This window comes from Solanum tuberosum, unplaced genomic scaffold, assembly GCF_000226075.1.
Source record: "Solanum tuberosum cultivar DM 1-3 516 R44 unplaced genomic scaffold, SolTub_3.0 scf00068, whole genome shotgun sequence".
NCBI lineage: Eukaryota > Viridiplantae > Streptophyta > Magnoliopsida > Solanales > Solanaceae > Solanum > Solanum tuberosum.
In genome coordinates, this window is record NW_006238994.1 from 917,094 (window position 1) to 932,255 (window position 15,162).

At 35.7% G+C, this 15,162-nt stretch overlaps 2 protein-coding genes across 2 annotated transcripts in view; both read left to right on the forward strand.

Moving 5' to 3' along the window:
- Positions 1-6,356, forward strand: part of LOC102578960 (F-box/WD-40 repeat-containing protein At3g52030-like) — a 14,281-nt gene extending 7,925 nt beyond the window's left edge. Inside the window, exon 9 of the mRNA NM_001315540.1 lies at positions 5,850-6,356. Within this exon, the coding sequence (NP_001302469.1) occupies positions 5,850-6,225 (376 nt within the window). The 3' untranslated portion in view covers positions 6,226-6,356. The remainder of the gene's footprint in view (positions 1-5,849) is intronic.
- Positions 6,357-7,326: 970 nt separating this feature from the next.
- Positions 7,327-11,075, forward strand: LOC102600123 (N-alpha-acetyltransferase daf-31). Its single transcript, XM_006345334.2, has 2 exons — positions 7,327-7,697; positions 10,586-11,075. Exons 1-2 carry the CDS (start codon positions 7,398-7,400, stop codon positions 10,850-10,852), a joined length of 567 nt encoding a protein of 188 aa, XP_006345396.1. The 5' UTR covers positions 7,327-7,397; the 3' UTR covers positions 10,853-11,075.
- Positions 11,076-15,162: the final 4,087 nt, after the last annotated feature.

Genomic DNA, 15,162 nt, shown 5'->3' on the forward strand with positions numbered 1-15,162 from the left:
TTGACTTGCTTCTTAACTTCTAGACTTGACTCTTAACTTCTTTGACTTTGATCTTAACTTTCCTTGAATTGGATTATAGATTCAAGGTTCATGATCTCATGTTTATGGATGATTTCATGATGTTTAGATGTACCTTAGAGTGTTGGAAACAACTAGAAAACATAGGTACATCGCTTAGGAACAAGTACGAAAAGGTGGGGAACGAATGGGGAGAACTGGCGTCCCTGGCGCTCTGAGAGGCACGGAGCGCCAACCCTCAAACTTCAGAGAAGTCTGGCTGGAGCTCTGGCTGGCGCGACACGCCAGAGGCCAAACTTCAGAGAAGTTTTTGTGGCGCTCTGGCAGGCGCGGCGCCCCAGCCCTTTTGCCCAACGACTTTCGACTTTTCTCTTTCGTTCTTCCTCTCTAAACCTCCCTAACTTCCATAGTTCCTGTCACGATCCGATTACTCGAATCATGATGACACCTACTATAACCCACCAGTAGGTAAGTCAACCCGTAACTCGGAACAAGTAATGGGTCTGAGGGCAGAAACTAAACAAGAGTAGGCAAAATTTAAGATAGCAACATAAACAGGCAGAAGCAAAACCAAAACATATATACAAATAAAGATCCCTCCCAGAACCTGGAAGTCACTAGTACAGAGCTACTAACAAAACGAGTACAAGTCCCAAAAGTGGACCCCAGAGACTGGACTGTCTCGAAAGGTAAAAGACAAGTCTTTATACACAGATGGAGACTGAAATAGTACAAAACGCCGTGTGCTCACCCCCGTCTCTAGATCAGACTACTCCAAACTGGATCAACGCTGGCCACTGGTGCTCGGACCTGCATCACGAAACAGATGCAGAGCGTAGCATGAGTACCAAAACAACAGGTACCCAGTAGGCATCATAGGCCGACTGAACTTGAAAAGTAAAGGCAATATGAAAAGCAGAAACACCACAACCAGAGGTCAAGCACGGAAATCTATCTAACAATGGAATGCACACGAGTGTAGAAAGAACTAACTAAAGTAATCTATAAGCTAACTACACCTAACTAGTCCCCCATAAGCCCAGAAGGTACACTCGTGCGCAAATTAAATAAAAACCCGAACGGACCCCCATAAGCTCGACGAGTACACAAAATAACTATAACTAAAGAGAATTGCATATAAGAACCCAAGAACGGAGAACATCGAACCAGAACTTCAACCCCAATTAGTAGAATCTGACAGTACAGAGGCCGGACCTCAAATCGGATACTCACCAGAAGTACCCAAGTAGTATCAAGTATCTGAGGCCGGAACTCTAACCGGATGCTCTATATAAGTATCTGGGCAATAGAGGCCGGACCTTAAACTGGATGCTCCATATAAGTATCTGGGCAATAGACGCCGGACCTTAAACCGGATGCTCCATATAAGGCCAATGTAGCTGCAGAAAGAGTCCTAATCGATCCATGCTCATAAATGTCCGTGGAACGCCGTCCACACTTAGCTAATCAATGTAAGTCCTTGGAATCGAATTGAAAATCAAATTCAAATCGCGAAGAAGAACTAGTGTCGCCGACATAACTTGTGAAGCCGTAACATTGGGGAAATAAGGATAACTATCGTCGGAGCAAGTGTATCGCCTAGCTAAGGCCCAAACTATCAGACTCAAGTCTGCTACACCAGTCTACAGGGATCTAAGCCGGCCGAGCGACGTTGGGGTAAAACTAAGGCCTATTGGATCCGAATCATGTATTCTAAGGCAAGCCCTAGTCAAACCTAAACTAAGGCCCAACATGCTTCAAATAAAAAGTAATTAAGCATGCAAACACTTCACATAGCGAGGAGGGTCAATTAATAACACAAAGCATGCTCACAGTTACCCGATAATTCTCGAAATAGGCCGAAAACATGATTTTTAAACACCTATACGTGATTCAATAACTACCCAACCCAAATCCCAACTAATCAACATACATTCACACTTTCAAGCTCAATCAAAGAGAGGGAAATCGTAGCCTACCTGTATGCTAATCACACGTGCTCCAAAATCACTTCACCGGAGCTTTCCCTATCTGAACGACCTCGAAACGCTGCCCCGCTATCAAAAATAGAGTCACAACATTATTACGGTCGTTTAGACACTAAAATCGCAAGAAACAGAGACAAACCAATTTCGGGGTCAAAACGGGAAAAGTGGGACCCGCGCTGGAAATTCCGGAATTAACCCCAAAAGTAGGTCCTAATCATTTCCCCGAGCTCATGTCCCAAAATGGGACACAATTCCGGGCTAGGGAAGAACACAATATCAACATGCAACCAAAACCCAAATTTTCTCAAGAACTAGAATTGGGACAGCAGCTGAATTAGTAAATTTACCAGAAACGGGAGGTCTACAGTGAATTCCGACAATACCACGACGTTCTCCTCGAAAAACCACTCAAGATAACCTCAAGAATCACTGAAATCGGACCTAAAATTGGTTGAGAAAACAAGTTTCAAACAATTCCAAAATCTAGCTCACAAAAAGGGGTCGTGGCAGCAGGTATTTTACGAAATTTACCTCAAACGGGGACCCCAAATCAGTTTCCGAGTTCACCAACACGCTCCTTGCGAAAACCCCCACAAAATGAACCTTTGAATCACTGAATTTGTACTTGAAATGAGAGAGTTATGAGAGTTTTATGTTTGGGAAGTATTGCTGATATATCCGCATTATATAGCAGATTTTCTGCAATTTTTTTCCCAAAATTAAAACCTCCGACGGGGTGCTCCGAACTCGTTCGGAACCCCGTGCGCGCAAACGAGATATGCAACCATACCAAATTCGATATTCCGGACTCAATGGCACAATCAAAATTTCCATACGAGATCATCTCAATAAAAAGTGGGTCCCACACCCAAATGTCATTTTAAGTCAAAAACCACAAAAGAGCTCACAAAAATATCAAAAACCTCGAGACACAAAAGAAAGGTTCATCTAGACCAAACTTGACATTCCGAAGCTAACCGCACTGACGAAATTCTCATCCGAGCGCGTTTACTCAGAATGTTGACCAAAGTCAAACTTAGGCCAAATTTCAAAGGCTAAAACGCCTAATGGCACCGACTCACACTAAAAACCTTGGGAGTCATGCCGACCAAGCTACTAGCCTAAAATGACCCTTCCGGAGCTGATGGAATCGTCAAAATTGAATTCTGATGTCATCTTCTTGATCCTTTCTTTCGCGGACGGAAGTCCTTTTTAGTAGTGGATATTGTAATGACCCTCCTGGTCATTTCTGTGTCTTGCTTTCTGTGTGTCGGTTAGAGCGTTCCTGTAGCGACCCCAAGTCATTTATGACTTGCTGGGACTGACAGTTCGGTCACCTGGTCATTCGTTTGGTTATAGTGTGAGTTTTAGTGTTTTGGAGCTTATGAACCTTGAATGATCACTTTCGATCAAAAGTTCAAGAAGATGACATCGGAATCCAATTCTGACAATTCCATCAGCTCCGAAAGGGTCATTTTAGCCTAGTAGCTTGGTCGGCATGACTCCCGAGGTTTTCAGTGTGAGTCGGTGCCATTAGGCGTTTTAGCCTTTGAAATTTGGCCTAAGTTTGACTTTGGTCAACATTCTGAGTAAACGCGCTCGGATGAGAATTTCGTCAGTGCGGTTAGCTCCAGAATGTCAAGTTTGGTCTAGATGGACCTTTCTTTTGTGTCTCAAGGTTTTCGATATTTTTCTGAGCTCTTTTGTGGTTTTTGACTTAAAATGACATTTGGGTGTGGGACCCACTTTTTATCGAGATGACCTTGTATGGAAATTTTGACTATGCCATTGAGTTCGGAATATCGAATTTGGTATGGTTGCATATCTCGTTTGCGCGCACGGGGTTCCGAACGAGTGCGGAGCACCCCGTCGGAGGTTTTAATTTTGGGAAAAAAATTTGCAGAAAATCTGCTATATAATGCAGATATATCAGCAATATTTCCCAAACATAAAACCCTCATAACTCTCTCATTTCAAGTCCAAATTCAATGATTCAAAGGTTCATAAGCTCCAAAACACTAAAACTCACACTATAACCAAACGAACGACCAGGTGATCGAACTGTCAGTCCCAGCAAGTCATACATGACTTGGGGTCGCTACAGGAACGCTCTAAACGACACACAGAAATGACCATGAGGGTCATTACAGTTCCTTCCCCAAACACTTAGGATCAATATTACCCTCAATATACAACCAATCTAACTCGGAAACATGAATCAACTCACCCCCAAGCGTCAACAAACTCAACCAACAAGAATTCTACAATTTGTTCTTCAAGAACCTTACTTCTTCAACATGTAAACAACTCAAAACAATTGGATTGAACAAGTTGGTGTGTGGGTGAACTAACCCAACACGAAAAGATCTCACATACCTTAATAGGGATCACCCCGACGAATTCCACTCGCAAGCTTGGATGATCTTGACGAATTCTTGCCTTTTTCTTCCTTTCTCTCTTCTCCAAGCCCTAAGCGTTCTTTAATTTACCAAAACTGATTTAGGTTCTGTTTTCACCCCAATAATCCCTAAAATCAAATTAGGAAATTAATTAGAGAAAAGACTACTTTGCCCTTCCCTAAATTCGGATTGGGACTTTCCTCAATCCAACAGCCCAACTTCCGAAAGGCATATCTCACCCATACGATGTCGAAATCGTGCAATCTCGGCGGTGTTGGAAAGATCTCTCCAAGGGATTTCCAACCATATTAAGAGCTGCTCCTAACTCCTCCTGAGCTAGGAGTTATGGCCATTTGAAAATGGCCAAAACTCACTTTCTTAACTTAGACAAAATTTCCAGATTTCCTTATTCTTTCCAAAAATCAATATTTTCATATTTTTAAACTCTTTATAGTCGTTTCTAGGTGCGAGATGTTACAATATTGGGGGCAATTGCTAATTAGTTAAAGAAGCAAAGGGGAAAAGAAGAAAAAAAGTGGAGAGAGAAGAATGGAAAGAAGAAAAAAGGAGCTTTACTATTTCTCTCTGGCTGATTGTGGTCTAAAAATGGAATCGAATAAAATGAATACTGGACTTGGATTTACATGTGGTTCTTGAGATCAAGTTTAAAGTTGATAATGATCTCTTGAAATATTACTATTGATAATGGAGGGCTAAGTTGTTGAAACTTGAAAGGTTCCATCAGTCATAAATTCATAATGTTAGCATTCCAAAAGACTGTAGTGAACTCGAGCAATCAGCATAGTGAAAGATAAAGCAAATTGGCTTGAAGCCAAGGTTGCATGCTGCTTTGATTTTTTGTTCTGAAGTATGTATGGTAAGTAGGGCCTAGTATATGTTTCTTTGAAATATAAAGTACTTTTAGGGAAGGAGGGATGACTGGGATACAGAATTGTTTCAAGGGTATCGATATTGACTAAAAAATTGGCCTCCCTTGAAAGTACAGAGAGGGGAGATTTTAATTAGTCTCTAACGTCAAGGCTGAAGGAGAGATAACTTTGGACCTTGTGAAGGTAACTAGAAAAATGCGAACCAATTATCTGTGTCAAATAATCTGATCCAGTGGGTAGAGTAGTTTCATTCTTGACTGATATTGCAGCGATGAACCAAAAATCCTTCATTCTGATGGCTTTTTCTTAGGTGAAGAATTTAGATGCATAAACTTCAAAAAGAAAAGCTTGTGAGGGATTAATGTGAGATTTATTTCGTCTTTCTCATCTTCAAATGTGAATGTGGAATCTTTTCATCATACGTTTAGATGATGAATAGGATTTGCTTAGCTACAGCTTGCTGCTATATGCTCCGAGTCGTGAAATTGTTTTCCTATGCAGTTTAATATTTTTCTAGTTTCTGGTTATTTCAATCCTGAAAATGCTTGATACAGGAACACGACGAGAACTCTATGGGAAACAAGAGTTTCTCCAAATGTTATTTATTCTATGCATCACCTTATGAACGACACTTCAACATTGGTAGTTGGTGGAATCGACGGTGTGTTAAGAACTGTGGACCAGGTAACTGGTGAAGTAATTTCGAGATGCATAATGGATGATAGTACCACTGCATTACATTGTTCAACAGAGAGATTTGGAACTGTGCAAATTGAGAGACGGAAAGTGAAAAGGCTGTCTGAAGATGATCGAATTGATCTTATGCCAAGAACTTCCAAGCCACAAATCACATGTTTAGCTGTTGGGATGGAGAAAGTTGTCACTACTCATAATGATAAGTATATCAGAGTTTGGAAATTTAGGAAGTGAAAAGGATTCTCATACACTACCTGAGTATTTGTTGTTAGTTCTGTAGCACTTTAAATAGGTGTTGTTTGAAGCCACATTAACATTATCGTGATGTTTTTGGCATCTGACACCTCTTTCTCTTTTCCTGTGTGTTGTGCTTTACATGGACGTTTCTTTTTATTTAGATGTACCAGTTTCAAATAGATTTGACATGAGTATATGATTACTTCAAATAGTTCCTTTAATATTCTAGAAATTTGAGCATAAATGATAAGTCATACCCTATCCAGTACAGTTAATGGAAGACCATTAGCATGGCAACTCAATCCAGGAGTTCTCAAATTAAATGGAGCTGAAGTTGTGACTTCAGTAATCGAAGTAATGGGAAAATTACTCATAATATTTAGCTACCGTTTCAAATGTAATTAAAAATAATTTTAATGTGAATAAAAATATGCTTCCCTAAATACGGGGATAACTTCAGTGTTTGTTGCGATATTCAAAACTTTGACATGTGAAATTCCAACACAATTAGCCTTATTCTGAAAAGGGAAAATTATGTGTATAAACAAACATATATTAGTTAATTACTTAACATAGCTATAGTTTACCTTAATTACAATTCGCAACCTACTTTTAGCTATAATTACATGGCTCAACTTTTTAGTTTTGTATAATTCATACATTTGTATAATATAATTTGTATAACTTTTCTATAATGTAATTTTTGTATAATATAATTTGTATAACTGTTTACACTTCAGATATTTGTAATTGTATAAATTCGTTATTTTGAGTTTATACAAAAATAACTTAATTATACAAATATACTCGCGAATTATACAAACGAGGCAACTTAATTAAACTGTAGCTACAGCCTGTAAATATGTAAACTATAGTTATGGAGCATAATTAAGTTTATTATAATAATTATTTGCGAAAGTTCCCCTTCTGAAAATACGTAAGAGGTTCAAATTTTTATCAGTTCAAATTTAAATGTTGAATATAGCGTTGAAACGCGGTCCAAAATGGCTATTTGTCAAATTCTTTCCCCATTTGACTGGATTGGGCCATTCTATGAGGCCCAAATAAAAAGCCCAAATTAATGATTGCCTATCAATTTCTGACGAACATAGCTCCCCTCTTGAAGATCAGTGCAAACCCTAATTATCGCGTGAGATTGAGATTGAAAAATGGTGTGCATACGAAAGGCGACGATAGATGATTTGCTTGCGATGCAAGCATGCAATTTGCTATGCCTTCCTGAGAATTACCAGATGAAGTATTACTTTTACCACATACTTTCGTGGCCTCAGCTTCTCTACGTTGCTGAAGATTACAATGGTAAGATTGTGGGATATGTGTTAGCTAAAATGGAAGAGGAAACCACTGAGTGCCATGGACACATCACTTCCCTTGCCGTAGTCAGGACTCACCGGAAACTTGGTTTGGCTACTAAGCTCATGACCGCTGCTCAGAATGCCATGGAACAGGTATGGATTATTGAAAATAATTGATCAAGTGCTTTAGCTCTGGATATTTCGTTTCCTAAAAGAAATATGTTTTAACAAGTGATTAAATCTGGAAATTAGATTCATTTGTTGAAAGAATGATAAGTTGATTTGATTCTGGATATTAGATTGGTAGGAGGGCGTTTTGATAAGTAATTTAGTTTTGGAAATTAGACAGTTCTGTAAAAATGGATATATGTGCCAGTTGTTAACTTGTTAGTCAGAATTGGCTGATTATATTTGATGGTGAATGAAGTTTTTGGTGACAAGTGAACTTTTTTATTGTTTGGGTGTCTGGGTTGCGCACCATCAGTGTCATGGTTGAGTTGTAGATATTCCAACTCATTGCCTTATGTGCTGTTCAAACTCTGGATTGAAATACAATAGTTTTCAGCTCAAGCATTTGACTAGTTTACTCTAAAAAGTTTGGCTTGAATAGAAATTATGATGAGAAAATTTCATCTAGGCAGAAGAGAAAAATTTCCTTGAAAGGATGATTCTGGATTCATGAATGGATGCAAGTGAAAGAAGTAATCAAAATAACTACCCCGGAACATCTGTAGTTGTGTATCAATCAAGCCTGACAATTTTCTCATTGGCATGGCAACTAATCCTAGTGTGGTTCTAGATAGATGTCAGCAACCTCAGTATGAAAGCTAATGAAACTAGAGAGTTGAAAAAGATTGTAAAGCATATATATACATAATTTATACAAGGACTTAAAAACCAATATAGGAAACCACAGGGAATACCTTCTATTCGGCTTTACTCTACTATGCCTTGAGCAGGAATCCTCTTCTTTTTATGCTAAACACCCGAACTGTTTCAACTATCGTCATCGACCTTTCTCTTTTTTGATTTGATACCAGAACTCACTTTGTCCCTGTCGGCCACAACAATAAGCAACTTCTCGTTACTCATGCTTGCCTCAACAACTTGCTTTGTCTACGAGCGGATCCTTTGAGTGCTTTTCTGTTGGGGATGTTTAGCAGGAGAAACAGGGTCTCAAAATCCTCATCATCATCAGCTATCTTCTCACATTGATTAGGTGAAGACATTTTTGCACGCACTTGTTGAAAGACAAACTAAAAATAAAGACAAAACGGTGCAAAATAACTGAAAACAAGTGTTCCCAAAATCAAAACCAACATTATACCCAAACAAAATCAGATGCTTTAATTTAGCATGGTATATAGAAGAATCTAATAATCAAAAGGTAACCAAAGTAGTATACCAAAATGAAAATAGCACAAGTCTCAAAACATAATCGCCAATGTAAACACTAATAGAAAGAAACGAGAAGCTTACTTTGAATGAAAAATGGGAGCACTAAAACCAAACAATAACAGAGGAAGAAACTGGAGGAGAGTGTTGAGAATGAGAGAGAAGAAGCAATCGTTATAATAGAACCCTGTTAACGGGTGAGACAAAAATTTCAATTTATCTAGTGAATTAGTTGAGGTAGTTGGCCCCGACACCACGGTTATCAAACTAAAAGTATAAACTTTGTGAAAATATACTGTTTTTTAGAATTAAATTGTGAAGATTCTACGATGAAGCAACCTTAGCTGTTGAGCAGGTGAGCTCCCTCTTCTGAGGGAAACAAAAAGCTGAGGGAGATTGAGAGACCAAAGGGATAGTGGAAGAGAGCTAAGTAATACCTGTAGCTCAAGGAAATGATTGGGCAGTTGCGCCAATATCATGATAGCGTAAACGATTGGATAAGAAAACCAAAAGTAAGCGAACTTGTTCTGCTTATCTAATATTCAAACCGTAATTGAGGTCAAGCTTGTCTCATTAATGTACAGGCTTTGGTTGGTCAATATTTGAGCCCCATGCATTTACCCCAACCTCGGATAATGAGGATTGTGATGTGGTGAAACAAGGGTTTCGGTGCATACTTTTCATTGGTTTAAGATTATTAGTCTTGATAATTACAATCACAAATTATGAATTAGGTCATTCGTCTTGAAGTTTGGTGTACCACTTACTTTTTTATGCCAGTAGATAAAAAGATATGTCCTATGATCTTTGATTAATTTTAGACTAATAATAACACATTGGAGGTGAGAAGCCTGTACAAGTGTGGAAGTTTCAATTTAGTATAATATGTTAAAGGAAAAACATAGTAACGAGGCACATTCACTGAAAATTTGTGGATTATTCAAGAAAATTTGTGTTCCCTTCATATTGAGTCATTGAGCTTTTAGGTCTTTAATGCTGGATCTGTACCAGCCATGGGAATAGTAGTCTATGAAATCAATATTTTGGATCCCTCAATTTACCGTACCCCTTTTGGTAACTGTTATCACATTATGTCACCAATTAGCTTCTCTTTATCAAGGAGCCTTGTCGACCCACCCTCTGGTGCAAACAAAAAGAAAATAGAATTTTTGAAAATGGAGTAGTGGAAGGTCATGCTTTGGTTTACCACTAATGTAGATCTTTTGGAAAGCACAAGTTTCCGGTAGTATGTGACTATAGTATCAACCTAATTAGGTACATATTACTGGATTTTTTTTTTGAAAATGAATATTACTGGATTTTTGACTCAGTGAGTTACGGTTATTGGCTACGTTGCTTGGACTCTCCAAAAATGTTGTCGCACCCATGTCGGATTCCTCAAAAATACACTATTTTTGGAGTATCCTACACGCCCTCGTCAATATTTTTGATGAGTTTTTGGAACTTTTACTCTGCTCCTATGTTCATTCTGTCACTGTTATTCCTTGTTGATTCAATAATGTGCTTAAAGTTAAAACAAAACAGTATAATCTTATTTAGCATGCATATTGTTTGTCCTGATGCAATAATGTTCCTCAGTTGGAAAGATTCTAACAATAAGATCTAATTTTTGCTTTTGGTAAAAGGTGTTTGGAGCAGAGTATGTGTCTCTGCATGTTAGGAAGAGCAACAGGGCTGCATTTAAGCTCTATACAGAGACATTAGGATATAAGATTCATGATATGGAAGCCAAGTACTATGCAGATGGGGAAGATGCTTATGATATGAGGAAGGAATTGAAGGGCAAGAAGCACCACCAGCATCATCACCACCACCACCACGGTGGTGGGTGTTGCTCTGGTGAGGTGAAGGTAGGACCAAAGGAAGGAGCAGCAGAAACAAAAGCAGCATAATTATAGACCTAAAGTTTGGGACTTAGAAATTTCCGCGAGTCAATTTGCGCTCAAGAAATATATGTTACTAATGTATGTTTTCTACATGAAACAACTACACCTTGTAAGGTTGGATCATTGATACAATTAATGCTTTTGGTTTTCCTGATATTGTATTCACCTTTCATATCTATTTGGAAACTATTGAAATATGAATTTCCAAAAGTTATCCATCTTGATTAAATACGTTGCAACAATTTTATCTTATTGTATTTTATCTTAAATAAGCTTCATAGTTATTGTTACTAGATCATATAATAACATAAGTGTTCGTTTGTTGCATTCCTGTATTATTATTCAGTGTGTTTCCATGCACTATGGAGGTTCTCTTAAAGTAGGCATTTCATCTAATTATAAAATTTCTTTTGGACATGAAAGTCCACTCTAGACCAAGGAATATTAAATTAACCAATTTTTTCTACGATGTTGAAAAGACAGTTTGATTTAATGTAGGTTAGAAATTGTTCTGGAGAATCTGATTTTGGGAATGATTTAAAGTACCTTTTATTTAACTAGTCTCATAAAGACTTTTCTTCTCTTGATTGGGGAATATCACCTGTCAAGGAACTCTTTCTTCATTTGATGGTCTCATTGTTTCCTATTGCTACTTCTATTTTTGTGGTAAGACTTACGAGTAAGGGACAATCTCAAGTAGACAGTTCTTATGGGGCGTATGCCTCTAAAATGGTAATAGAGGAGCGCAAAAGTTTCTTCTTTCAAAGCCAAAATTGGAAATGAATTTTGACTTCTGATGATCATATACTCTATATTTTATTAATACTTCATTTTTCCGTATACAATTGATATGATAGCAGATTTTTACACAAAATCAATTAATGTGTAAGACGTCTTGAATATATAGTTGATTCTTAAGGTTAGTTGTGTAGTTAGATGTAAACATTTGATTCAGGCAAGACCACTAATCATGTAAAATTGCTCCATTTTTTGTTTAAATCATCAAATTCTATGGTTAACAAAATCAAATAATTGACTATACTTTTCGAAACCAATAGTTTAGTACACGTCTATCGTTTGTCAAAATCAGGGTACTATAAATGCTATTTATTTTATGGTATCCTTTTTGCCAGCAAATTTGACTAAGGTGATAACGTATATTTATTTCAAGTTGTCACTACTCTCATTTGTTGGAATAATCAATAATTGAAAAAAGCCAAAAGCCCCAAAAATTTTACTACTCTTTTTACATCTGAAATGACAACAAAATATAAGAGATTATTTGGCTCTTACTTCCTTCATTTCATATTTGTTGATCATCATATTAAAAATAGATGTTTCATATTAATGGTTCATTTTACTAAATCAAGAAAATATTAATTTAATTATTTCTATATTATATTACTAGTAATTTTTTTTAAAGTGTTCATATTTATTTGTAAAATTCGTAAAAGTTTTTTAAGGGGTAAATTAGTAAATTATCTTCTTATTTATGATTTCTTAAGCATCATGCAAAATAAAAAATGATCAACTAATATGATAGTACTATTTTATTTGGATGTCCTTTTGCTTTTGATTATTCCAACAAAATTCATATTCCAATATTCAATCTTGATCCTTAGCTTAAAATAAGTTGTTCCTCTTCTTGCAATAATACCTTATTAGGCCCCTAAAAGTCATCTTCTTCTTCTTTTTTTCCTATTACTTTCTCATGTTTTGTTTTTAGGAAGGGTATTTCTTGTATTACAAAAAATATATTAGACAGAAAATGCAAAAGTCTTCGTTGTAAAAGTATTTAATCATCTGAGAAATCAACTCCAGTAAAAAAAAAAAAAAACTCAAGCCCAAGAACCGAGGAGCAATTGATTTTTTAATTATTAACCAAACAGGACAAATAAAATAAAACAAGCTCTACCATGACTTGCTGCCTAACAGAAGCCAAGTTTGTCAAGTCTATTATTGGATGTGGGCATTCTCTATCTTATCTCCTTTCTAATAATGATAAAGATAAAAAATGTCTTTTTAAAATATACAATATTGAGTAATTCTAATTGTGAAGTCTTTCTATTTGAATTAATAACTACTCTACTAATTAAAGAAGGAGCTAAAAAATGTAGGTAGAAGAAAAATAGTTCCACTTCTTCTCCTTTTTTTTTATCTTATAATTCGAAATAAGCTACAAATATAAAAGAAGGGAATAACAAAGAAATAAAATAAAAGAAAGATGATTGTCTTTATGAAGAGATTTCTCTAGTTTAATTTTCTCCCTCTTTTCGTTTGTCAAATCACATTTTTATTCTTTTCCAAACTTGTAGAGCACCAAGAAAATCATTTCCTTTATATAATTAAGCTACAAATATCTAATACTCCCTTCCGTTCAATTTATTTATCTGATTTTGACTTGATATTGAGTTTGACAAAGTAAATATTAAGATTTTTGAATCATGTGGTCTTAAATTAAAGTTATGTGGCATGTATCAAAATGTCTTTAATCCTATAGTTTTAGATATGCAACTCGTAAAGTTAAAATTAAGGAGTTGTCAGAAAAGATAGAGACATTTTTTCAATGAATTAAAAAGGAGTAAAATAAACAAATTGAAACAAAATAATAACTTGTTCTTAAAATAGCTAACCGCTATTTTGTGACAAATGTATAACTTGGAATTCTAAAAGAAAAAGAAACGCCAAACAGTTTTTTGTTACATTACTTTTCTCTTTTTTTTTCTCTTTTCATAGGTGAAGCATGCGTATGAAATGAAAAAAAATAACGATAAAAAAAAAAAAAAAACTCGAAAAAATGACAATACAAACACGTCAAAAATGTGAGATGTGATGAAAAATTGTTTAGGCCAAAAAAAAAAGAGTATTTTATATGACAATATCGATGTGAAAATAATAAGGGAAAAGGTAGCATGGTGAGTCACGAAACACTACAACGTAACCAACTTTATGGCTTACAATATAAAGGTAATTTGTCTTCTTTAGCCATTACATGTATAGTTAGAAATTTAGGCATGGTTCAGTCGAATTTAATAGCTTTTATATATATAATATGTTTGTATTAAAAAGAAATATTAACTATGTGTAAATATTAAGTGTAGAATTTAATTATTAATATTTAAAATGGTCGTTTCAAAATTAAAGATTTTGGCTTTGCTAATGTATCTTGAGGATTTGTTATCATTGTTTATCTAAGTGTACTTTTGATAAATGGATACTACAATTCTTCACGTCTTTTAATTGATTCTCTCTCATATTTGTTTACTTAAGTTTGAGATAACGATTTATTGTTATACAGTTAAGGTTGCGATTTTGATAAATAAAGTTTTAAAGTTTAGCTTCGTTATTTTTATATGAATTAATGTACATTGTATATGTATGGATTATCGCAATTTTTTCAACTTGGTGATGAGTTTATGTAATTACTGATCCGATTAATTTAAATTTATATCGAATAAACACACTAAAAAGATAAACACTCCTTATCAAGAAATTCTTCAAGCACAAACAAAAAATTATCAACCATTATATCACATTTATTAGTTTTGAGAAAACTAATAACTTACGGTCAAATTCAAGAGTATTTTCAATACTCATCGGGGAAATAATTGTGCATATCTCACGTTCCATGTCTTGAAATCTGGTAGACTGCTGACGTGTAAGAAAAACAGTTGTTCTGTTTTGATTAATGCAATTTCTATTTTAGTCCCACCTAAAATTATACCCCTAATTTTTAATTCAACAAATCTTTTTTTTTTTTCAACAGCAAATCAAAACTAATACCACTAGTGTATGTTATATCTAGTTTGGTGCGCAATAACTTTTCTACCCTCTTTTTTCACATGCCAAACTTATTTCCAAATACTATACAAACATCATCACCTATAGTATTTTACTTCATAGTACATAAATATACCATTTAACTTGATCTCATTTTATATTTATACCCTCTAATTTTGAATGTGCACAAGTAGATACTTAAATTTGTATAAAGTTGAATAAATAGACACACACATCTTACGTGACATCTTACATGACAATTTGAGTCTTATGTAGAGTCCTACGTGTATTATGTCACATAGGACTCATGTGTCTACTTGTGCACATCCAAAGTTGAAGGACATGAATGTAAAATAAGACCAAGTTAAAAGGCACATTTAGACCGTCTCCAACCCACCTCTATTTTACTCTCCATTCTCTATATTTGGAGAGTAAAATAGAGAATGGACACTCCAACCCAACTCTATATTACTCTATATTCTTCATATTTAGAGAGGTGAATAGTAGTTCTCCAAATTTGGAGAACTACTATTCAC